At 34.9% G+C, this 26333-nt stretch overlaps 1 protein-coding gene across 10 annotated transcripts in view; it reads left to right on the top strand.

The window, feature by feature from the left end:
* Positions 1 to 26333, top strand: part of COP1 (COP1 E3 ubiquitin ligase) — a 242753-nt gene that overhangs the window by 122268 nt on the left and 94152 nt on the right. For all 10 annotated transcript variants that reach the window (XR_012033052.1, XM_072830730.1, XM_072830729.1 and 7 more), the window contains 3 exons: positions 10590 to 10733; positions 12977 to 13085; positions 13494 to 13575. Coding sequence is in view for 9 of the 10 variants with exons in the window: in XM_072830730.1 (XP_072686831.1) it covers positions 10590 to 10733; positions 12977 to 13085; positions 13494 to 13575 (335 nt within the window). In the remaining variant the exon portion in view is untranslated. The remainder of the gene's footprint in view (positions 1 to 10589; positions 10734 to 12976; positions 13086 to 13493; positions 13576 to 26333) is intronic.

Below are 26333 nucleotides of genomic sequence, written 5' to 3'. Positions count from 1 at the left end.
ATAGCTTTTTTTGTTTTTGAAGTATAGAAAGTAAAACAATTTTGTGATGCATAAATTATATGAAATTCAGATTTCAATATCCATAAAGCTTATTGATACATTGACACTCCTGAAATAAAGTTAATAGATATTATAATTTTTCCTATACACATAAGAAATTATAATGCCCTAACTCTAAAATAAAGGAGAAATAGAATAAAAATAATTTAAAATAATATATATATCTTAATATGGAAATTCTTAGATTGATTTCATTAGACAACATAATGAATAGTTAGATGCTTGAACCTACTTATGATGAATAATTTGTGAACATTTGGTGGATATTATAAATATTACACTAGTTTGTCTTTATTTTTTAATTTTTTAATTTTTTAATGATTTTATTTATTCACGAGAAACACGAAGAGGAGAGAGAGAGATAGAGGCAGAGACACAGGCAGAGGGAGAAGCAGACTCCATGTGGGGAGCCCGAGGTGGGTCCCGGGTCTCCAGGACCACGCCCTGGGCCAAAGGCCGCGCTAAACCACTGAGCCACCCGTTTGCCTTTAATGTATAATGGAGTTCATTTCTTTTTATTATTATTTTATTTTTACAGATTTTATTTATTCGAGAGAGAGTGTATCTGAGCACAATCTGGAGGAGGAGCAGAGGGAGGAGAGGGAGAAGCAGACTCCCCATTGACCAGGGAGCCTGACTCTGGGCTTGATCTCAAGACTCTGGCATCATGATGACCTGAGCCAAAGGCAGACATTTAACGACTGAGCCACCCAGGCATCCCATGGAATTCATTTCTGTGCTTAGATAATTATTTGTAGGTTTTTCACTTGCAAAAGGATGAGAGGTATAAATATCTTTGGAAGTATAAAATAAATTCTAAGACAATCCTTATAATTGATAGGACTGGAAGAGAGAGGGCAAAAATAACTGTCCATTGCTCAGAGTAGAGACTTGATAGATACATTGAATTATTTTTTTCTTTCTATAGTAGTTTATAAAGTCATAAAAGTGGACACTGGAGAGAAATACAATTCCCATTTATGAGAATAACACACAGAAAGCAGGAAGAAATCGGGTGGTCAAAAAATTTAATTAAAAATATTTAAAACAGTATGTATCACAAAATAAAATAACTATAAAAGCCACCATATGCAATTGATAGATGTAAATAGAATAAACTTCCCATAAAAAGAGAAATATCTTCACATTAGATCACAATATGAAGTTCCTAAGTCTTGGATCTGTGAATGTTGAAAATAAGGTTTAATTCACGCTAGAAATCATTGAACCTCAGTCTGTATCTTTGTCTCCATCTCTCTGAGACACACAAACCTCCTAATGATCAGGACTCAGTCCATGATGAAGTTTAAGTAGTTATAATTATCTTTATAGATTGGAAAATCCCTCTGCTAACTCTGAGACAAAATAAATACATTAGTTGTATGAGATCTCTTTAAACAAGGTTAGCTATGTCCGTGATAGATTACGTGAACCAAAAATAATAGTGATTATAGCAGTCCTAAATAATAGAACTAGCAGCTTAGAACACATAGAGAAACATGTATAAAGAATATGACCTCTTTGAAAGTGTCCATTGAATATCAGAAAATGTACAGAATCTAAATCATATGTAACCTCTCAAAGTATAGAAGATTAAAAAAGCATCTGATCACAATACAGTAAGAGCAGACATTTATGACAAAAATTAGAAAACAGGAAAAACCTGTTAAAACATGGATATTTTAAAGCTGTTTTGTCAACTCTAGGATCAAAGTGGAAATGAAGCCCCTTTGGTGAAAGTTATATATCAGAAGGTATAAGGCACAGCTTAAAAGTGCTCAAAATAAAATTCCTTGTTTTAAATAGTTGCATGATGAGAAAGGTATGAAAATAACTTAAGCACCCAACCTAGTAAGTTTGGCAAAGAATATAATAAACCTAAGTAAAATAGAAGAAAATTAATAAGGTATAAATGTGAAAAAGAATGAATTATTAAAAACAGAATTACTCAATTTGTGAGCCCTTTTTTTTTTTTTTAAATTTGTGAGCTTCTTAAAACAAAAGATGCAAATTGTTAGTTAACCAATTCAGGTACAACTAGGAGAAACTCAAGGTCATGGAATAAAAAATGAAATTGAGGAAATAATTATAGGTACACTGGTAGAAAAAAAATTAAAGTACTTTGCTCATATTTATTGCAAATAAACTTGGAATCTTGGATGAAAGAGATTATTTTCTAGAAGATGTAAGAGACCAACAACTCAGAATAATTAAAATGGGAAAAATAAAGAAAGTTGTAAAACAGAAAATAAATCTAACTAGAAAGATGACCTAAAAGAATTTTAAAATACTGAAGAAACAAAACTTGAATAAAGACCTAATGTAAGCCTAGAGGGAAAGACTTAGCATCACAAGAATTCACTTTTCCTTAATTAAAGTATAAATTTGACATGATTGAAGGAGAATACCAGCAGGATACATTTTGTTTGTTTTTGGAAATAAGATGGTGCTAAACTAAAGTTGCAAAATATGTAGGCAAATTCTGAAGAAAAAGATTAATGAAAGACCACTCATTCCTAAAAGATGTCATAGCATGTTATGATTATTCAGTAATTAAAACTTTGGTAGAAGTAAAGAATGGATAATATCTACAGTCATTTCAAAATCTTATAAGAAGCTTATATTCTATAAACTGCATTTTTAATAAGTGAGAAAAAATTATTCAATAAATGGGGCAACTAGATAATGACCTGGAAAAATAGAAATTTATATCTTCTCTGTAATACTTTAAAATATATTCCAGGGCAGCCCTGGTGGCTCAGCGGTTTGGCCCCTGCCTTCAGCCCAGGGCGTCTTCTGGAGACCTGGGATCAAGTCCCACATCGGGCTCCCTGCATGGAGCCTGCTTCTCCCTCTGCCTGTGCCTGTGCCTCTCTCTCTCTCTCTCTCTCTCATCTGTGTGTCTCATGAATGAATAAATAAAAATCTTAAAATAAAATATATTCCAGATGGAATGATTATCTGGAAAAAAATGGAAGTTGATAATTACTAGAAGAAATTACAGGATAGACATTTTAAAAATCTTCTAGAAAAAGTAAAGCAGGGCAGCCCCAGTGGTGCAGCAGGTTAGCGCCACCTTCAGTCCAGGGCCTGCCTGATCCTGGAGACGGAGGATCTAGTCCCATGTCGGGCTCCTTGCATGCAGCCTGCTTCTCCCTCTGCCTGTGTCTCTGCCCCCCGCCCCCGCCACCCCCATGTTTGTGTCTCTCATGAATAACTAAATAAAATCTTTAAGAAAAAAAAAGTAAAGCAGAGGAAGATAATACAGGGAGGCAGCAGTTAGAGAGTGGAGAGGTACAGTTCGAAACAGATTAGACAAATAACCTTAGTGAGAAGCTATCATTTGAGTCAATACCTGAAGGAAGTGAGGGAATATGTCATACATGTTTAGGCGAAGAGCAATTGCAGGTTTGGGGACTATTAGATGCATTGGCCCTCTGAAGTAGGAATAGGTTTCTAATTTCCTAGGTTTGCCATCAGGCCAGTGGAACTGGAGGAAGGGGGAGAAAGAGTGGGCATGGGATGGGGGGCGGGGGCAAATCCCATACATTTTGTAATCACTTTGCCTTTTTCATGAGGTTGAGTAGGAAGCCATTAAAAGATTTTGAACCAAAATAATGATGATTTGACTTATTTAAAAATGGACTATAAGGGTCAAATGTGAAAGCAGAATGGAGCCTATTATAATATAGACATGAGATCATGGTAGCTTGGATGAGAATGGTGGCAGTGACTACTGAGAAATGCTTAGATTCTCTTACCTTTTTTTTTTTCTTTAAGATTTTATTTATTTTTCATGAGAGACACAGAGAGGCAGAGACATAGGCAGAGGGAGAAGCAGGCTCCATGCAGGGAGCCCGATGTGGGACTTGATCTCGGGACTCCAGGATCAGGCCCTGGGTTGAAGGCGGCGCTTAAGCCACTGATCCAGCCGGGCTGCCCCAGATTCTCTTATATTTTGAAGGTTGAACAGAAAGAGTTGCTCTTAATTTATTAATAACTAACCCCATCTCCTTTAATTAATTGTTAATTAATTGACAAAAGGGGTTGAGGTTAGTTTTTAAAATGAAGAAGATGCTTGGTGGGGAATACAGAAACCCAGTTTAGGACAGATTAGGTTACCTGTTAGATTAAAATTGGAGCTGTCAAGTATGTATGAACTAATAGTGTAGAGAGAGGTCTGGCATTGAGATCAACATTTGATCATCATCAGTGTACAGGTTTAAAGTCATGAGACTAAACGAGATTCCTGAAGAAGTGCACATAGATAAAAAGATGAAGCATGAGGATACTTGTACTCGAGAGTACTTGAATGTAGTGGTGGAGGCAGGAAAAGGAATGAACAGTCTATATACTGTGATGGAGCTGCTAATGAGGAATGAGAAGAATCCTATCTGTTGAGGAGGGAGCTGTCCTCTGAATCAGCTATTGCTGATATTAAAGTAAGATAAGAATTCAGAGTTGACACCCAACTTTATGGTCACTGTTGACCTTAGAACATTTCCAATGTTGAAGATGAAATCTTGGTTCCATTGGGTTAAAGAGAATGGGAGTAGAAGAATTTGAGTCAGTGAGTATTTACAACTTTTTTTGCAACAGTTTACTATTAGGAAAGAAATAGGGTGGTAGCTAAAATGAAATAAGGATTTTAAGAGATAACTTTGTTATATATTTTACTTGAAGAAAACATATTAAAAGGCTTGCAGGAAAGATCTAGGAGAATGGAAAAATTAATGATAGAGGAGAGAGAAAGATAAATGAAGCAATCCTGAATTAGGCCTCTAAAAAATGAGGTGTAGTTTACAAGTAGATGCATTGGTCAGGTAGAGGAGCTTTGATTCTTCCTCAGTGACAAGGGAAGTAGCAGAGTATATCAGAATACACATTCTGGATGATGGATGGTGTGGTGGTGTGAGCTTTTTGAAATTTTCTTCTTTTTATATTTTTGCTAAACTGGAGTGCAGAATAATTTGCTGAGAGTGATATAATGAAGGAGATGTGGGAAATCTGAGAAGAATGAAGAAATTGTGTACCTTTACCCAAATAGAAGAGAATGTGTACAAGGGAAATTTGCCATGAAGATAGGCAGTGTTAGGCCTCCCTTGAATATAGTGATATTCAATTTAAAATTAAATTATTAAAATGTGTGCGATTGTTGACCTAGCACTAGGTTTACTTAATGATGCTTTTATATATGTGAAAGAAGAACACATGTAGAAGGATATTTTAGTGCATCATTTAACAGTGAAAGACTAGAAAGTAAATGTTCCTCAGTAGTAAACTGATTAATTTATGATATATCCATATGTTTGAATTCTGTACAACCAGTGGGAAAAAATGAGGTAGCCTTAATATGTACTAACATGAAATGATTGTCAGGATACTTTGGGGGACAAGATATAAATCAATATGTATGATTTCATCCCATGTATTAAATAAAAGAATATGAATACATAGATGCTTGTTTATGCACAGGGTAATGATAGTTAGATATATAAGCTGATATTATTGGTTGCCTCCAGGGAGGGCAGTTGGGTGCTTCATTGGCAAGATTGGGAGGAAGACGTGCTTTTCTCTGTGTACTTTTTGAACCATTGCCTATATCCATATTTTTTTTAGAAAAAGTTTTAAGAAAAGATTCAGGCCAGGTTGTGGTGGATCTTCAGTATAGTTGGGAGTATGGATTCTACATCCTGGTAAATGAGCAGAATTATGTGAACAGAGCTGTGTTTTTGAAAATTTACCTTTTTATCAGCCCTTCGTGAATTAGAAAAGAGGAAAGTCAGGGGTAACAGATTTGGTAAAGAAGCTGTTGCAATAGCCCTGGTCATTGTTAATGCATGCCTAATTCATATTTCTGTAAATTTCTCAAATGTCATGTTTTGTTTTGTTTTTTAACATCCTGTTTTGCATCAGTTAGGTCAGCAATTGGCAGATAACAGGCATGCCGGATATTCGATGACTGAGCATATTCATGCATCATCCACTTTCTTCCAGTAGGCTTCAGTAATTACTGAGTCTTGAATTTTTGTAGTGTCTTCCATCCCTATCATTTGGCATCTGCTTATAATGTATTATAATCTTTCCCAGTAATTATAAACACTGTGGGGTTACCTTACTCTTTTATCTGCCTATGTTTAACTTGTTGCACAGAATGAATTATTATTACTATCTATCTATAATGTATGTATAATTATTGTTTTTAGTATTGCTTATTTTGCCTTTGTATAGTCCTTTTGTTCTTATTAAAGTGGGAGTGGTTATTTTTAAGATTTATTTATTTATTTATTTGAGGGGAAGAGGGAGATAAAACCCTCAAGTAGACTCCCCGCTGAGCACAGAGCCTGACTTGGGGCTAGATCCCAAGATCCAGAGATCATGACCTGACCTGAAATCAAGAGTCAAATGCTTAACTGACTTGAGACACCCAGTCTCCCCAAAATGGGAGTTTTGCATAGTGATTGAGAACATAGACTCTGGAGCCAGATTGCTTGAATTTGAATTATTTAGTGAAGTTTGGGCATATTATTTAACATCAATATAACTTAATTTCCTTTAAAAAAACCTTAATTTCCTTATTTATACAGTAGAGATTTGAAGATTAAATATAGTTTTATGTAGGTGCTTAATAGAGTGATTTATACATAGTTTTGTATGTTATGGAAGGTTTAGCTATTATTGATTGATTTTGGAGAAAGTCAGTTGAATAACATCAATTCTTATTTACTTTACCTACGTTTGTATTCTTTAAAGATCTGCCTATTTCTTTTTATTAAAATGACCAATTTCTTTGTTTCCTGGAAATCATAGCAGCTTGTCTCTTGAGTCACGCTTTCTTGGTGATAAATTAGACATCTATGTATAAATTAGACGTCTAACAACTGTGTTTCCTTACATTTCCTTTAGATAAGCAGGATTCTAGTGTTAAGGGATATTAATCCACTCTGTTAATACTTGTTTTGTTATTGCAAAACCAGTGTGACAGTGGGAGCACGATTCTGTTGGGATATTGCCATCTTTGCATTGTTTCATGCCACATTGTGCTAGAGGGATGAGTTAATCAGCTGTCCTGTGTGGTCTGTTGCCTTGATGCTTAATCACTTGACTGATGGCCCTTTACAAAAGGACAGTAGCCAGTTTCCTACAGCTGAATTAGCCTTTTATAACTGTTTAAATAAATCACTTTTTAAAAACAGTTGAAACATTCCTAGTGTGAAAGAAAAAAGCGGTTTATTTCTATGTTTAAAATAAGTCCCCATTAATACTATTTTTCTTTTTTTATTTTTATTTTTTTAATTTTTATTTATTTATGATAGTCACAGAGAGAGAGAGGAGAGAGAGAGAGGCAGAGACACAGGCAGAGGGAGAAGCAGGCTCCATGCACCGGGAGCCCGATGTGGGATTCGATCCCGGGTCTCCAGGATCGCGCCCTGGGCCAATGGCAGGCGCCAAACTGCTGCGCCACCCAGGGATCCCCAATACTATTTTTCAAAGCAAATCTGTATTTTGAAATTTTAAAAATTTCTGTGAACTGAGTTTATCATTGCAATAAGCTTTCATAAACTACTTCCTTTAAGAATTGCTAGTGATAGTAGATAGCAGAAAGGAATTTGGTATAACAAGTAAAACTTACTACAAATTTTTTGAATTTAATTGCACAAGCAGATATGTTTCAATTTGTTTATATTTTTTATTTTGCTTTTGTTTCAGCTTAACTAGTCACTGTTGAATTATTTTTGTTTGTGTTAATCAGATTTTGTAATTAAAGCAACTGAAATATTGTGTTGTAAAATAAGAGGCCATGCCATCCATTTTGGAGTAGCTCTGAAAGGCTGGCTGTACCTAAAAACTATACTGTTCATTTGAGTTATTCCATGATATATTTTTATTTTTATTTTTTAATTTTTTAGTATTTTTTTTGGTGATATGTTTTTAGAATCTAATTTTGTTTATGTTTATGATCAAATATGATTAAATGTGTCAAAAATTGGGAACCAATGATTCCGTGTTTGGAAATACTGAAATCCTGAGTCTTAGTGATGTGTGGAAGTACTTAGATTTTTTTAAAAGACAACTCTTTGTCTCTCTTTTTACCAGAATTTACTGGAAATATTATTCTTTATACTTTCCGGTCAGTATTTTAATTAGAATTTTATTGTTTTAAAATTATACAAAACGTAAATATCCCAGATTATTAGAAAAGGATACCGTACAGATCCTTGATACAATATTTAAGAGCAAAACATGACAGAACATAGGACTATAATAACAATTCAAAACAAAAAGTTAATTTTTAAAACAGATTTATTTAAAGCGAGAGAGCATGAGTCGGAGGGGCAGAGGGAGAAGGAGAAGAGAGAGAATCTCAGGCATACCCCCACTGAGCACAGAGCCCAAGGCAGGGCTTGATCTCAAGACCCTGAGGTCACAACCAAGAATCAGATGCTTTATTTAGCCAACTGTGTACCCAGGCACCCCTAAAAAGTTAAGTTTTAGTATAAGAGTTAAGAATGAGCTAGCTAATGCAGGTGAGTAATAACCTTTGTTGAAAAAAGAGAGCTATCTTGAATAACAGGGTAGCAACAGAAGAAATAGTAAACTTATTGACTTGCTTATTTATATCCTCAAATCAATTCTTTTGACAACTAGCATTTTTATTTATATGGTAATTTTCTCCCTGCATTGTCTTAGGCTGTTATTTTAATAAGCTAGTGTTTAAACTTTTTTCTTAAAACATGATAGTTTGAAAATGACCTATTAACTTTTACTTGCACAACACTATAATGCTGATTTATTAGCCATATATGTTTGTATGTGGAGTAAAAGTATCTAGATTGAAGTTTCAGCCATACCCAAACTTTCTCAGTAAAGGATAGGATTTCAGTTCTGAGAACTCTTCTTTGCCAGACACAGTAATATTTCTCCTTCCGTGGCATTACACTATGGGTATAAATTGAATCAGGATAGATAAGTAGTTGCCATCAATATAACTGTGCTACATTAGAATCCATAGGGCAGATAACAGCTGAACCAGCAGTTCAGTTATGGTTGTTGTAAAGAGAAATTCATTGCTTTGCCATGTAGTTCTATTTTATTGGAGGGAATATTTGCTGATTTGTGCTATAGCCCATAACATTTAATGAAATTGTTATAACATTAAGAAAGGATTTAAAGCTATAAGAAAAGTGCACATCTCAATGTGTTTTTATACAAAATATTCATATTATGTACCTTTTATTCATCATCATCATTAGCTTGGTAAGCTTTTAACTAAATTATTAACTAATCATTAACTGTTCTGCAAAAGGATATCACAAGTAACCCAGAAAGAAAAGTGTAGGTATTTATACACATTGAGTGAATGCTTGATATATGCAGAGTACTACCATATCATCCTAGCCACTTAAAGGCTTACTAACTTTAGGCAAATTGCTTCACCTCTAATTCTCAGTTTTCTTGTGTGTAAAATGTAGATAAAGGTAATACCTGTCTCGTAGGGCTATTATGAGAATTAAATAAATTAATACCAGTGGTTATGCTTAGTGGTCAGTGAATGTTAGCTGTTACTATTGTGTAATTAATTATAGATCAGTGAGAATTCTTATCTAGCCTTACAGCTAAGCTTCTAGAACAGATTCTTAACTTCTTGAGAAATACGTGATAATTCATTTCACTCTTATTTCCATTAGGTTACTTATATTTCTTGCTGGTTATATAACAACTTTGTTGAGACTCCAAGTTAAGTTCAATAAAGGTGAATAAGGTGTGCTTTGCTTTGAAGTATCTTATTTTGGAACTTGTGTAAAAAGTCAGTAAGAGAAGGATGAATTCCCCAAGTAACCCTAAAAAAGGAGATTTTTAGTTTTTCCCTTTTTTGTGGTGTAAGAAACTATTGGGAGTTACATAAGTTAGATCATCTTTGGGAGGTGAGAAATGAGTTTGGGAAAACATAGTGATAAGTTAATGATTCCATTTTTGTGTATATTTCATACCTTTGTCATCATCTTTTCTTTAATTGCTTCAGTAATTCAGTTTGTGTACTAATTTATTAAAATAACATTGCATACTGGGAAGTTCTGTCATCCTCACAAAATGGTAGCAGGGAAATAGATTTATGAAGAGATTATTTGGTAATTCTCTTCTAACATATTTTTTAATATACCAAACCTTTTCATCTTTCCTTGCTACTTTTATAATTCAACTTGTTAATCTTTATAGTTGGGTAGGTTTTAATATGGTTTACTAAAGATGAATTGAAAAACATGTGATGTTTCTAGGAACTGGGGGGTAGCTATAAGAATTGTGTAGCTATGCACAGTTCTCTACCACTTGTAATGTGGTATGTCTTGATCATGACTTTATCTGAACATAAAGTCTAGTACAATTTGGGGGCATTTCAAGTCAATCTCTTATTCTTATAGACATTTTGACTTTAGAAATAGAAAAAAAAACCCTGAAATGTTGTCATTGTAATGTCACAGGGATAGGGAAATAGTCTTAACTAACTAAATACACATTTTCTTCCATAGTATTGAATTTGACCGAGATTGTGACTATTTTGCAATTGCTGGGGTTACAAAGAAGATTAAAGTCTATGAATATGGCACAGTCATTCAGGATGCGGTGGATATTCATTACCCTGAAAATGAAATGACCTGCAATTCCAAAATCAGGTACTTAGGTTATTTTTTTTAGACATAATGTGTGTATAAAATATTTAATATCTATAGTTAGTATGAGTTTGTTATTTTACCTTTCTGTGAGATTCCTTACTCATTCATAGTGAACAGTAATTGTATACAGAGAATACTTCAGAATCTATCTTACAGATTATGGTTGCTTTTTCCCTGTGGGGGTTAGTAGTCATTGTTTTTCTCTTTGACAAATGAAAGTCCTCTTTGCTTCACTTAAATAAAATTATGTGTTGTAAATGATCATCCAGGGGGTGTTGAATAAGGGATTACTTTAGCCTATGTATACTGTCTGAAAGTCAGGAATTTTTCCCCTAGCATGTCATATCTTCACATATTATAATTGTTTATAGTTTTAAGAATTGTTTTAAGAAAAAAAAGAATTGTTTTTATAAGAACATTTTGCTGCTTTTCATTGAGGGCCTAATATTTAACTTTCATAGGTTAGGGTTAGAGCTCATAATGAATGCTTTTCAAATCTAGAGTACTGTTAAAAGTGCAGGAACTAGAAATTACTTTAGATCTGCCAATCCCAAAATCTCAGGGGAATTTTATAATCTACATTTTTAAAAACAAGTTTCCTAAGCTATTCTCATGGGTGCTGGCTTAAATTGGAATGATGCATGGAAATCATTTAATAATTTATTTATATCTGTGAACATTTTCCAACTGTCCTTGTATCTTTTTTTAACTGAATTAACATACATATATGTGTGTAGTCATTTTAATAATGTTAATAATTTAGCAAGTATTACAGTATTTATATAATGTATTTGTTATAGCTTTCCTTTTTCTTTCCTAATTAATTCATAACAATGGTAGGCTGATAATTTGTGAGGCTGCTCATTCATCAGTGGTGCTCACAACTGAGAATCTGTTATAGTTTATCCTAAGTGGAAAGAAAACAGCACGAGTAAGACATAACTTTATTGAATTCCTATGTGACAGACATTATCTTTATCTTAAGTAGACCTATTAGATACTGTTATTGCCCAATCTTAGACACGAGGAAGCTGAAGCACAGAAAGGTTAATTAACTTGATTGAAATCACACAGCTAGTCTCTGGAGGAGCCAGGATTCAAACAGTTTGATTGCAGAGTCTCTGCTTTTAACCATTATGAAACAGAGGGCATAGTAGCAATCCTTATTTTATAGGATTACACTTTTTTTTTAAGGAGAATGAGCAGGGAAGGACAGAGGGAGAGAGAATCTCAAGCAGGTTCCACATCCAGCACAGAGCCCAACGTGAGGCTTAATTTCATACCCTGAGATTATGACCTGAAGTCAAAAGTCATCTAGGTTAATTGCTTTCTAAGTGGCTTCTTCCTTAATATACCTAAGCTTTACTATATATACATGATTCACATATGTGTCTCACCAAAAGCATACATTTTTAGATGTTGTATTCTCAGTTTTGGAGCACTTAATAGCTGAAACCATAAATGGTAAAAGCTTAATTCTGACTCTTAAAATCAATCCTAAGGTTATAGTAGATGAGATTTTTTTTTAGATGAGATTTTTTTAATGTAAACACAGAAACCCAATTCAGATTAGCTTGCTTGCTTGCTTGCTTGCTTGCTTGCTTGTTTGTTTGTTTATTTATTTATTTATTTATTTATTTATTTATTTTAAAAAAAGATCTTATTTATTCCTGAGAGACACACAGACTGAGGCCGAGACGTAGAGGGAGAAGCAAGCGCCCTGCAGGGAACCCAATGCGGGACTCAGTCCCAGGACCCGAGGATCATACCCTGAGGTGAAGGGAGATGCTCAACCACTGAGCCACCCAGGTGCCCCCCCAGTTCAGATTAGTTTATTAACTTATACGTTTTGGCACAACTTGATCCAGGGGCCTACACAATTTGAATACGTCTCTGTCATTGTGCTATGGCATGCTTTGTGTCCCATTAGCCTCTGTTTACACTCATAGACATGCTTTCATTTCTGACATTTGGCCAGTGGTGGCTTTAGGCTTATGTGCATCTTTTGGTTAGTGATCAGAGTGAGTAGTGGTGTAAGGGTCATTATTAGGTAGTTCAGTAGAAAAACTTAGGAGTTAATTGATATATTTCTTCCCAGCTGTGTTGTGGGCAGATTAATGATTATGAAGCCATGTTGACCATTTCTTAAGGGTTCTAATCTTTCTGCACACATCAAAATTCTTTGTATTCATTGTTACTTATTTCTACATAAAGTAAAGCTTAACTCTCTTTCTTTCTTTCAGCTGTATCAGTTGGAGTAGTTACCATAAGAATCTGTTAGCCAGCAGTGATTATGAAGGCACTGTCATCCTATGGGATGGATTCACAGGACAGAGGTCAAAGGTCTATCAGGTAAATAGGATATTATTTTTTTTTAAGGTTCACATTTTTACTTAATTGTAATTACAAATGTAGCCACTATTTAGCAATTTTATACCTATGTATAGCAAATAATGCTTTTAATTACAAATTTAAAGTCACTATTTAGCATTTTTTATACCTATGTAATAGCAGATAATGCTTTTCTAAAACATTTCTTCAGACTTGTTTTGCATTTGAAGAATGTGTCAAATGCATTTCCAAAAGCAATAAAATATGTATATATAAAAAGCTTGGAAATTACTTTGCATCTCATTTGTTTTTGTAGCCTGTTCTTTCTCTCTCCCACCAGAGCAATAAATTGGTATCAAGCTTTTTGCTTAATTTCTTATAAGATCTATGTCTGTCTGATACTACTTTTTGTCTTCCTTCTATGTCTAGGAACATGAGAAAAGGTGTTGGAGTGTTGACTTTAACTTAATGGATCCTAAACTCTTGGCATCGGGTTCTGATGATGCAAAAGGTACTATTTGAATCTCTTCTACTTTCTCTAATTCCTTACTCCCAACTTAATTCCTTTTAGTGGCAGAGGTGCAGATATTTATTAGAAATCATAGCAATCCTTTGTGATTATCATTCTAAAAATAATCTAAGCACCACAATCTATCTCTTTTGGAGTGAAAGAAAAATGTATATACTACATCTTCATTATAATAATTTTCTCTGGATTCATGTCATATGGTGATATTTTTATAACCAATTCCTTTATATATACCATCAAGTAAACTTTTTTTCTGAAATATTTAGACAGATATCTCTTTTCTAAAAAAATTTTTATTATTTATTCATGAGAGACACAGTGAGACAAGCAGAGACATAGGCAGAGGGAGAAGCAGGCTTCCCCGCAGGGAGTCTAGTGCAGAGGACTAGATCCCATGACCCCAGGACTCCAGGATCATGACCTGAGCCAAAGGCAGATGCTCAACCACTGAGCCACCCAGGTGTCCCCAATACATCTCTGTGTATCCATCATTACTATTCATTTTTTTTCAGTTATCCTTAATGGTTTTTTGGCCTGGTTATGCTCACCATTAGATTTATAAAGCCCTGTTAACAGATTTCTTTTACCTTATAGTTAATGGTTTTTTTTGCCATTCTTTTTTTTTTTTTTTTTTAAAGATTTTATTTATTCATTCATGAGAGACACAGAGAAGCAGAGATAGAGGCAGAGGGAGAAGCAGGCTCTATGCAAGGAGCCCGATGTGGGACTTGATCCCTGGACTCCAGGATCACGCCCTGAAGCCAAAGGCAGACGCTAAACCACTGAGCCACCCAGGTGTCCCTGCCATTTTTTTCTACATGTAACCTCCAGACTAGTGGTTAGATAGGCAGAGATAGCTCTAGTGTTGAAAAGTTTATTTTGTAATGGTAGTGCATGCCCTAGTCTGTAAAAGAGACAGGAACATGACAGGACTTTACGCCAAACAAAAAGTAGCAAGTTGTTTACCCATAGTATGTATAGATTGGAATACGTTTCTTCTTGGTTGTTTTAGGAAATTATCCTTGAATTTATAAATTATTTAGAGTATCATATGATAGTTGATATTTGTATGTTTGAATACAAAGTTTTACTAATTAATGTTAAATGTTCTTTTTCATAATATATGTGGGATAGCTTTTATTGAGTTGAATACTCATATTTTTGTACTGAAGATTAATATTTATTCAAAAGTGGTGACTGGTCAGTCTTTCTCTGAAAAATAGAAGCCATTTGAAACAATTTAGGTAGGAAGGGATTTTTAAAGTTATTTATTCATGTTAAATTGAATTAGAATATGCATAGCATAAAATGAACCATTCATTTAACCATTTTGCCAACGCTTTGCAGTCACCTTTCTACTTTCTGCTTCTATGAAATTTACAACTCCTATCTACCTCATATGAGTGGAATCGTGTAGTATTTGTCTGTTTGTATCTGGCTTATTTCACTTAGCATAAAGTCACAAGGTTCATCCATGTTGTAGCATGTGTCAGAATTTCTTTTACAAGGCTGAATTATAATCTATTTTATGAGTGTATCACATTTTGTTTATCCATTCATTCATCAAAGGACAGACCTTTGGGTTATGTTTTGAGCTCTTGTGAATAATGCTGCTCTGAACATGAGTGATAAGATATATTTTTATGTCCTGGTTTTAGTTCTTCTGGGAATAGACTCAGAAATGGAATTGCTGGATCATATGTTACTTACATGTTTAAATTTTTGAGGAACCATCATTCATTCTCTTTTCCATAGCGACTGTACATTTTACATTTCCACCAGTGCCTAACTATTTCAGTTTCTCTGTATCTTCACCACCACATCTTCCTTCCTTCCTTCCTTCCTTCCTTCCTTCCTTCCTTCCTTCCTTCCTTCCTTCCTTCCTTCCTTCCTTAATACTAATGACTTTAATGATATGATGTGATATTTTATTGTGGTTTCTCTTTGAATTTTCCTAATGATAGTGATGTTGAGTGTCTTTTCATGTGCTTATTGGTTATTTATCTTCTTTGGAGAAATGTTTATTTAAGTCCTATGCCCATTTTTTTAAAGGTTTTTTGTTTGTTTGTTTGCTGCTGTTATTGAATTTTAGGATTCTCTGGATAGTCTCTGGATATTAATCCCTTATCAGATATGTGATTTATTGATAGTGTGCTTTGAGGCACAAAGTGTTTTCATATTGATGAGGTCCAAATTGTCTAATTTTATTTTGTTGCCTGTGTCTTTGGTGTCCTGTACAAATCCAATGTTATGAAGACTTTACTCTTTGTTTTCTTCCAAGAGTTAGTTACATAGTTTGATTTTTTTTAAAGGATTTATGTACTTAATTTAGAGAGATACTGTGCAAGTAGTGGGAGGAGCAGAGGGAGAGGGCACAAGCAGACTCTCCGCTGAGAACAGAGTCCGATGCAGGGCTAGATTAGATCCCCGACCCTGAGATCATGACCCGAGTTCAAATTGAGAATTGGATGCTTAACTGACTGAGCCCCTCAAGGCCCCCAAGAGTTTTATAGTTTGAGCTCTCACATGTCTTTGATCTGTTTTAACTTTTGTATATAGTGTAAAGTAAGATTCTGACTTTGACTTCTTTCTTTTACATGTGGATATCCATTTTTCTTGGTACCACTTTTTAAAAACATTGTCCTTTCCTCATTGAAAGGTCTTGAGCCCTTTTCAAAAATGATTTGATTGTATCTTCGAGGGTTTATTTCTAGTCTTTTCTCTTGGTTGATCTGTGTCTTTACGCCACTATTGCATTGTTTTGTAGCTTTGTTTTGAAATCAGGAAATGTGAGTCCTCCATATTTTTTCTTCTTTTTCAAGATTGTTTTGGCTATTTAGGGTCTACTAAGAACCCATATGAATTTTAGGGTGGATTTTATTTTATCACTTGTTTTCTTCTGCTTACTTTGTGTTTGATTTGCTCTTCTTCTAGTTTCCTAAATTAAAAGCTTGGATTATTGATTGTAGATCTTTGCTCTTTGGTAATATAATATATGCATTTAATGTTATAAATGTTCCTTTAAGTGTTGCACTCCATAAGTTTTGTTAAGTTTTATTTTACTTTTTATTTATTTCAAAGTATTAAAAATTGTTTTGAGATTTCTTACTTGACTTATGTATTACTTAGAAGTGTGTTGTTTAATCCCTAGGCATTTTGGAATTTTCTGTCTTTCTGATATTGAGTTCTAGTGTAATTCCATTGTGGCCTAAGAGATACATTTTAAAAAATCTGCTACTTTTAATTTGTTAAGATGTGTCTATAGCCCAGAATGTCCTCTGTCTTGGTGTATATCTTCATGAGTTTGAGAAGAATGTATATTCTAGTTAGATAAAGTAGTCTGTATATCATTTATATTCATTTGATTGATGGTGTTTTGAGTTCAACTATGTCCTTACTAGTTTCTGCCTCCTTCTGGTTCCGTCTGTTTTTTGATGGAGGGGTATATATTTTTTATATTCTATCTACATTGACCTATGTTTTTCTTCCTTTTCTATAACCCATTGTCTTCATTTGTAGCTTTACAGTAATTCTTGATATCTAGTAGTATGAGTCTTCTATGTTCTTGAAAATAATTTTAGCTTTTTACTTCCTCTACCCTTCCATGTACATTCTAGAATCAAGTTGCCAGTTCCTATGGAGAATCCTGCTGAGATTTTGATTAAGATAATATTGTATCTGTAGATCATTTTGGGGAAAAATTGATGCCTTAATATATTGAGATTTCTATTTCATGAACATTTTTTTTTAAGATTTTATTTATTTATTTCACAGAGAAAGAGAACACAAGCAGGGGTTGCTGCAGAGGGAGAGGGAGAGGGAGAAGCAGGCTTCTCACTGAGCTGGGAGCTTGATGCAGGGTGTGATTCCAGGACCTTGGAATCATGACCTAAGCAAAAGTCAGATGCTTAAATGAGCCACCCAGGTGCCCCTTCATGAACATGGTTTATCTCTACCAAATTCAGGACTAAAAAAAATTTTTTTTAATATTTTATAGTTTTCAGCATACAGATCCTGCATATTATTTATTTATTTATTTATATTTTTTATTTATTTGAAGATTTTTATTTAATCATGAGAGACACAGAGAGAGAAAGAGAGAGGCATAGGTAGAGGCAGAGGCAGAGGGAGAAGCAGGCTCCATGTAGGGAGCCCAATGTGGGACTTGATCTTGGGCCTCCAGGATCATGCCCTGGGCTGAAGGCAGCTCTAAACCACTGAACTACCCGGGCTGCCCCAGATCCTGCATATTATTAAAACTAAATAGTTTATGGTGCTGAAAATAATGTTTAGGGTCACCCAGGTGGCTCAGTTGGTAAGGTGTCTGCCTTTAGCTCAGTTCATGATCCTGGGGTCCTGGGTCCTGGGATTGAGCCCCGCATCAGGGTCCCTGCTTAGTGGGGAATCTGCTTCTTCTTCTACTACTCCTTCTGCTAATGTTCTCTCTCTGAAGTAAATAAATTCTAAAAAAAAAAAAAAAAAGAAAAGAAAAAGAAAATTATGTTTAAAATACGTTGGTTTTCATTCATTTTTTTACTAGTTTATGGAAAAACTATTGTTTAAAGATTTACTTATTTGAGAGAGAGTGGGGAGGAGGGGCAGAGGGGGATGGAGAGAGAGAATTCCAAGCTGACTCTCTACAGAGCATAAAGCCCAGCACAGTGCTGTATCTCACAAGCCTGAGATTATGAATTGAGCTAAAGTCAAGAGTTGGATGCCTAACCAACTGAGCCACCCAGGAACCCCTAAAATATTTGATTTTTAAATATAAATTGTTTCAACAAACTCTTTACTTTTAGTAGATTATGTTTGGAGCTTACTTGGGTCAGTCATGTCAGCAAACAGAGCTGTAGAAGCCACTTTTAGGCTTGAGCAGTGGAACCTGAGTAAGGTAAAAGGGCCCACAGTGACCACCAGGCTGATGCAGACAGACTCATTAGGTGACCCACCTCAAAATAGCCAGAGACCTTAGCTGACCAGTGGGCAACTTACAACCAGGGACAATCACCAAAGAGGAAAATTCCATGTGTTCCCGTACGTCTTCACTTACACCTTATTATAGACCCCACTACTGCCTTATGGCAGACAGTCTCTCTTTTGCTGTCTTGCCCACTGCTTCCTTGCAGTGTATTTAATAAATTTTTATCTCTTTTGTTTTGCTTTGGGTGAATTCTTTCTTACTGTACTGCTGTCCTCCACCCAATCAGGTTGCCCCACAATAGCATGGAAACAAAAAAGTAATTTGATTTGTTTTATGGCCCACAATATGGTCTGCCTTGGTAAATATTCCCAGTGTGTTGTAAAGAATCTGTATTCTCCAGTGGAGTGTCAATTAGATCAAGCTTATTGATGGTATATTTTTGGTTTTCTATATCTTTGCTGTTTTTGTTGTCTTGTCTCTTTGTTCTATTGATTATGAAACAGAAGTGTTGAAATCTGATTTTATTTCTCCTTTCAGTCGGGGGATGTTTTGCCTCCTTTTGTGTGTGTGTTTTGGTTTTTTGAAGTTATATTGTTAGGGTCTCAATCATTTAGAATTGTTGTAATTTCTTTTTTTTTTAATTGTAATTTCTGTCGTTCTTTTAGTTCACTGGCTCCTTTATTTCCATTTTGATATTGATTCAGTCCAGTGAATCTTTTATGTAATTTACTGTATTTTTTTCTAAAAGTTTCATTTCTTATTTTATAGTTCATATATTTCTACGGAGTATTTTTATCTCTTCATTTTATTTTATTTTATTTTTTAAAATTTATTTATGATAGTCACACAGAGAGAGAGAGAGAGAGGCAGAGACACAGACAGAGGGAGAAGCAGGCTCCATGCACCAGGAGCCTGACGTGGGATTCAATCCCGGGTCTCCAGGATCGCATCCTGGGCCCAAGGCAGGCGCCAAACTGCTGCGCCACCCAGGAATCCCATGGAGCAGTTATAATAGTTGCTTTAAAATCTGTTTCATAATCCCAACATCAGATTTTAGGATTGGTTTTTGTTGATAGTATCTTCATTTGAAAATTTTCTTGGCTTTCTGTATGTTCTGTAATTGGTGAGTTGTAACTTAGGCATTTTGAATATTTTGTAAGACTCTGGGTCCTGTTCAAATTTTCTGGAGAATGTTTTTTTTTTATATTCTTTTGTACGCAGGTTATCAGCAGGTTAGATGGTGACTCTATGTCCTGTCTTGCTTTCTGTAGTAGTGGGAATGATAGTTCCATTGCCAGTGTGGTTTTCAAAGCCTTTGCTGTGCTGCATTGTTTGTCTCATACATATGCCAGTCAGGAGTTAATCTGTGGAAATTGAGTCGTCTTTTCAATTGTAATTTAATGCACAAAGCCTTTGTGTTGCTCCTGTGTGTCCATTATACACATACAGAGCTTATATATGACTACAAGAGTAAGGCTTGTTCATACACAGAGTATGGGATTGCCTTCTTTTCCAGGTTTCTCCCATATTCTTTGTCTTCCTCTCCCTCTTTTTTAAATAAAGATTTTATTTATTTATTCACCAGAGACCAGAGAGATAGGTGAGGGAGAAGCCACCTCCTGTGGAGAGCCTGATTTGGAATTTAATCCCAGGACCCCAGGATCATGACCTGAGCCACCCAGGCATCTTTGTCTCCCATTTTTTTTACTGATGCTTTGTCAAGAAAGTTGGGGTTCTCTACAGATGAATTACTCCGTTTTATGACCACGGAGATGGATTTTCTGTGGGAATATTTGCTTACCTTACTGCTACAGCTCTGTGATGGAAGCCCACCCAGAGGGAGAGTTGAGAGAGAAGAATAAAACAAATGAAAAACATGACCCTCAGTCCTCTGGCTTCAGTAATGCCTTTTACCAGTCTTAGGGTCAGAAACACAGGGATTTTCCTCAGTTTTACTATTTGAGGTGCTGATTTTGGCTTGCCATAGGAGAAAAGAAATGGTCCTCTCACTTCTGTACTGATTACTTCTTTTAAGTTTTGAATGTCCTTTCCGTAATGCCTATTTTTCCTTACTTTTCAGATTCCTCAGACATTTACTTTTTGCTTTTTGTTTTTAATATTGTCTTCTAAGTAAACCCATAGTAAGAGAGATTCCTTGTAGTGTTCTTTTACTCTGTCTTGATTGGTACAAAAAGTCCCAAATGCTTTTAAGCTCATCTTAAAATATTTAGTATAATATAAATGTGTTTCACTTGATCTTAGCCAAAAGGCCCAAAAGTGATAATATAAATGTATTTATCACTCTTTGGTGATTTTTACTTATGAAGTATTGCTTATAGAATACTGCCTTTGTGATAATTTATAGTAAGAGGTTATTTTAAATTACTTTTTAAAAATTTAAATTCAATTAATTAACATGTAGTGTAGTATTAGTTTCACAGGTAGAGGTCAGTGATTGAACAGTCTTATATAATAGCCAGTGCTCATTGCATACCGTGACCTCCTTAATGTCCATCACCCAGTTCCCCCATACCCTCACGCCTGTCCCATCCAGCAACCCTCAATTTGTTTCCTGTGATTAAGAGTCTCTTGTGGTTTGTCTCCCTCTCTGATTTCATCTTTTCCTCTTTCTTCTCTTTCCCTATGATCCTGTTTTGTTTCTTAAATTCCACATATGAGTGAAATCATGTAATTTTCTTTCTCTGATTGACTTACTTTGCTTAGCATAATAGCCTCTAGTTCCATCCTTGTCATTGCAAATGCAAGTTTTCATTATTTTTGATGGCTGAGTAATATTCCTGTGTGTGTGTGTGTGTGTGTGTGTGTGTGTGTGTGTGTGTGTGTGAGAGAGAGAGAGAGAGAGAGAGAGAGAGAGAGAAAGAGAGATCGATCCTGGGGTCCTGGGATCAAGTCCTGAATCAGTCTCCCTCTTCTATGTCTCTGCCTCTCTATGTCTCTCATGAATAAATAAATAAAATCTTTTAAGAAAATTGCTTTTAATGTGTTTTACACATATATTTAGTATTTTATGTCTTATATTTTAACATTTTACATATTTTGTATTCATTAAATTTTTAATATTAATGGATATTTTTTCAGTGCATAATACTGGGTCATAAATGACAGTTTTTGTATTATCCTGTCATTTATTTATTTAATGCTGTGTATTTTATTTATTTTTTTATTTTTAATTTTTAAAAAATTTTTTATTTATTTATGATAGTCACACACACACACACACACACACACACACACACAGAGGCAGAGATATAGGCAGAGGGAGAAGCAGGCTCCATACACTGGGAGCCCGACATGGGATTCGATCCCAGGTCTCCAGGATCGCGCCCTGGGCCAAAGGCAGGCGCTAAACCGCTGCGCCACCCAGGGATCCCTAAGGCTGTGTATTTTAAAAATGATTTACTTTCAAGAATATATGTGCACATACATGTGTGTTAAACATGAATGTAGCAGGCTAATAGATGTAGTATTGCCATAGAGCAAGGTAATCTGGAAAGAATTTTATGACCAATTTATAAGTTCTTTGCTAAAAATATATTTCCTTTTTGAATATATAAACTAAGAGTCATTTGCAATAAATCTTGCTTTTGAATTAGAATAAGCACATTTTTAAAGATTTTTTTAAAAATCTCCAAATATGAATTTGAAGAGCATTTAGGCTTTAGAACAGCAGTAGTTATAGGTTCTTATTCTTTTTTTTTTTTAAGATTATTTATTTATTTATTTATTTTTGAAAGAGAGCACAAGTGGTAAGAGGGGCAGAGGGAGAAGCCGACTCCCCACTGAGCAGGGAGCCTGTATAGGTTCTTATTCATTCCAAATTTTCATAGCTGCATATATTAATGTCAAAGTGATAAATATGAAATCTTTACAAGTTTAAAAGTTAATTTAGGTAACTCATATTGAATGAAATCCTGTTTTATCAAAGGGCTAAAAAACGAATTTCAACATAATAAGAAACATTAGGATAACTGTTATCTTTCCTGTAATTTGTAACTTTAGGCAATTATCTTTCCTATAAGTTATAACTTTACTAAGTGTAATATCTCCTGTGTCCAAATGAAATTAAAAGGCTTATGTTGGACAGCCTCCCAGATGGCCCCAGTGATCTCTGTCTCCTAGTATTATCATGCTTGAGTTGTTCCTTGCCTCCCCATTGCTGCAGTCTGTGTAATTGGTAAAATACTATGGAAGTAAAGGCCTGTCACTTGTGAAATTAGTTTGTGTAAAACTCTGTAGCCTCTATCTTCATTATTCTCTCTTTAGTATTTGGTTCAGTGTAGAGAAGCTAGCAATATTGTTATGAGCCCAAATGGAAGGGAACTGAATCCGCATGCCAAGAGCCATGTTGAGTGAGCTCAGCTGAATGGTGGCCTTTGGGCCTTGAGACTCTGAGCCAAGACTACCCAGCTAAGCTGCTCAGAGATTCCTGACCCTCAGAAACTGTGACAGTAAATTTAGCAACTTTTATGTGGCAGTTTGCTATGCAACAATAGCTAACTAATATAACAAGGTCTCTTTTCTATTTGATTAATTTTAAAAGAAAAACTTGTGTTTGATAAATCAGTGTTGTCACAGTGAACATCTTTTTGCCTAATCTTTCATTTTTTATTTATTTATTTTTAACATTTTATTTATTCATGAGAGACACAGAGAGAAAGAGACATAGGAAGAGGGAAAGGCAGGCTCCATGTAGGACTCCAGGATCACGCTCTGGGCCAAAGGCAGACGCTCAACCGCTGAGCCAGCCAAGCGTCTCGAATCTTTCATTTTTTAAAATGGATTTATAAACTAGTGTGTATGTCCCTCAAATTTTCTATAGTTTTTGGTGAAACAGCACTATCCCTTTTTGCTCATTCTGTGGCATCTAGGCCATCAGAAGTGGGTCCAGGAGCACTGGATATCAAATGTACTTAACACTTGCACTAAAGACAGGCTTTTTTACTGTGTCAGACGCCTGTGCCTATTTCATTTTTCCTTTTATAATAAATTCCTTTTTAGGAAGTTTCGGTGCAGATAGACATGCAGTGGGCCCTGTCTGAGAAGTCCCGAAACCTATAAATGCTGCGTATTGTTTTTTTAAAATATTTTATTTATTCATTCATGAGAGGCAGAGAGAGAGAGAGAGAGGCAGAGAGAGAGAGAGAGAGAGAGAGAGATCGGCAGAGACACAGGCAGAGGGAGAAGCAGGCCATAGGCAGGGAGCCCGATGTGGGACTTGATCCCGGGACTTCAGGATCACGCCCTAGGCAGAAGGCAGGCGCTAAACCGCTGAGCCACCTAGGGATCCCCTAAATGCTGCATATTGTAATTAATGCTGATGTTATTAAAGATAGTCAACGTGTTCTATTTTTTGAAAAAATAATTTTGAACAAGAAACTTAGAGACTTTTTAACTCAGATTTTACAAATTAATAGATGATAAACTATCATCTGTTAGTGTTGGGTAGTTGTAGGGTAGTTGGATTTTTAAAAAGATTTTATTTATTTGAGAGAGACAGAGAGAGAAAGTGAGCAGAGTGGAAGGCAAAGGGAGAAAGAGAAGCAGTTTTCCCACTGTGCAGGGATCCCGACATGGGACTGGATACCAGGACCCCGGGATCATGACCTGAGGTGAACACAGATAATTAACTAAGTCAGCCACCCTGGAGACGCCCAAATTTAGTATTTTTAAATGGGACTTAAGATTCAGATGATACTTTAAAAAGAAAAAAAGACCTTTGCTTATTAACTTTAATCAAAGTTGTAATAAAATATATAGTTTTAAGTAAGAAGTTCATTTTCTACAGCCAGCTTGATGGTATTCAGAACAAGTTTCTTTTTTTTTTTAGCTTCTTACATTGCAACGTGGTTTTCCTAGCATTACTAGTTTGATTTTTTTTAACTGAAATTCAAAGGAGATTATATATAAACAAGTGCAATGTGTTTAAGTGCCTTAATTAACTCTTTACCTTGAGGATAGTATTTTAGTTTAAATTCACTTTTACTTTTTCTTACAATGGATAGTTTTCACATTAAATGTTGATATTACAAGTTTTTTGATGTTACTGAAATTTTTATTGTCATTCTTTGAAGAAGAAAGTAACAGGTGTATTATTATTGTTTTACATACCATCTCCTTATTTTGAGAATGATCTCATTTATATTTGTTTTAGACAGTTTCTTCCAAACTTTTCGTTGATTTCTTACACACTTTACTATTTTACCTTTTAATCCATGATGCCATTTTAGGAATATTAGGTTGATTTTAATGTTATTTCATCATACCTGTTCTAGTAGTTTCCTAGGGTTCCCATAACAGTGTTATCGTAAACTGGCTGGCTTCCACAATAGAAATTTATTTTCTCACCATTTTGTTGGAGGCTAGAAGCCTAGAATCAATGTGTTGGCAAGGCCATATGCTCCCTTTGAGGGCTCTACGGAAGAATCGTTTCTTGCTGCCTTCCTAGCTTCTGGTGATTAGTAGCAATCCTGGGCATTTCTTGACTTGTAGTTGCATCTAATTTTTGCCTTTTTCAATACGTGGCTTTCTTTTACTTTGTACCTCTTTATACAAGCCTCCCTCTTCTTATAAAGGCAGTATTCATTGGATTTAGGGTCTATCCTAATCCAATATGACTTCATTTTAACTTGACTACATCTGCAAAGACCATATTTACAAATTAGGTGGTTCTCAAATGTACCTGAGGTTAGGACTACAACATACTTTTTGGGGAGCGCAGTTTAATTTACAACACTTATTTTGCTTAATAAACAATAACTTAATAGGGTATTCTTTGTGTATTTTCCTTTTTTATACTGTATATATTTAGTATAATTTTTTAACCCTTAGTTATCATTAAAACTCAGCTAGTTATATCGAATTCTAGTCTTGTATCTTTTAAATTGAAAATTATAATTATTATGCTTATCATAATGACTTATTTTTAAAATGTTAATGATTACTCCATTGAGAAACTTACCATGAAATTAAAAAAAGACTTGTAATTTAACTGTCATTTTGTTACTTCTAGTTCATTCCTATGCTTACTCATATTTAATTGTCTTAAAATACTGGTGTATAGACCTTATTTATAAAGGTTCTTAGCGATTAGTAGTGGGGTTATGGAAATAGTAGGTGCTTCATAAATATTTGCTGTGAATTAACTTTGGCTTGCTATGTTTTGAGATAACAGTTTTATCACTTCATATTCTAATCTATAAATGCTGTATTTGACATGCAGACTTTTATTTTTTTTTTAATTTTTAAAAAAAATTTATTTATGATAGTCACACAGAAAGAGAGAGAGAGAGAGAGAGAGGCAGAGACACAGGCAGAGGGAGAAGCAGGCTCCATGCACCGGGAGCCCGACGTGGGATTCGATCCTGGGTCTCCAGGATCGCGCCCTGGGCCAAAGGCAGGCACTAAACCGCTGCGCCACCCAGGGATCCCGACATGCAGACTTTTAATTACCACTAGCCATTTCATCTCAGAACTGTATTCCTTAATTGCTTGGACAGTTGTATATTGATTAAAATAGCACATGAGTCCTATTAGAAAATAATGTGAAACAAACCAAATATTGCTATTTAATACTCTTATTCTTTTATTTTAATATTGTCTTATTTTTCTCTTAGGAGTCTAATAGGTTGATTAGGTTGTAAATAACTTTTTTAATGGTTAACTTTTATTCAGCGTCCACATATTTAAAGACACTCTCTATGGAATTACACTTGTAAAAGATAAATTATCCCATTTACACAGAGAAAATCTCTGTTTCCAGGAAATACCATCTTATAGAAGTGATAGTTGGAACCATTTT

The sequence above is a fragment of the Canis lupus genome, chromosome 6 (genome assembly GCF_048164855.1).
Source record: "Canis lupus baileyi chromosome 6, mCanLup2.hap1, whole genome shotgun sequence".
Taxonomy (NCBI): Eukaryota; Metazoa; Chordata; class Mammalia; order Carnivora; family Canidae; genus Canis; species Canis lupus.
This window is presented reverse-complemented; position numbering and strand designations above follow the sequence as displayed.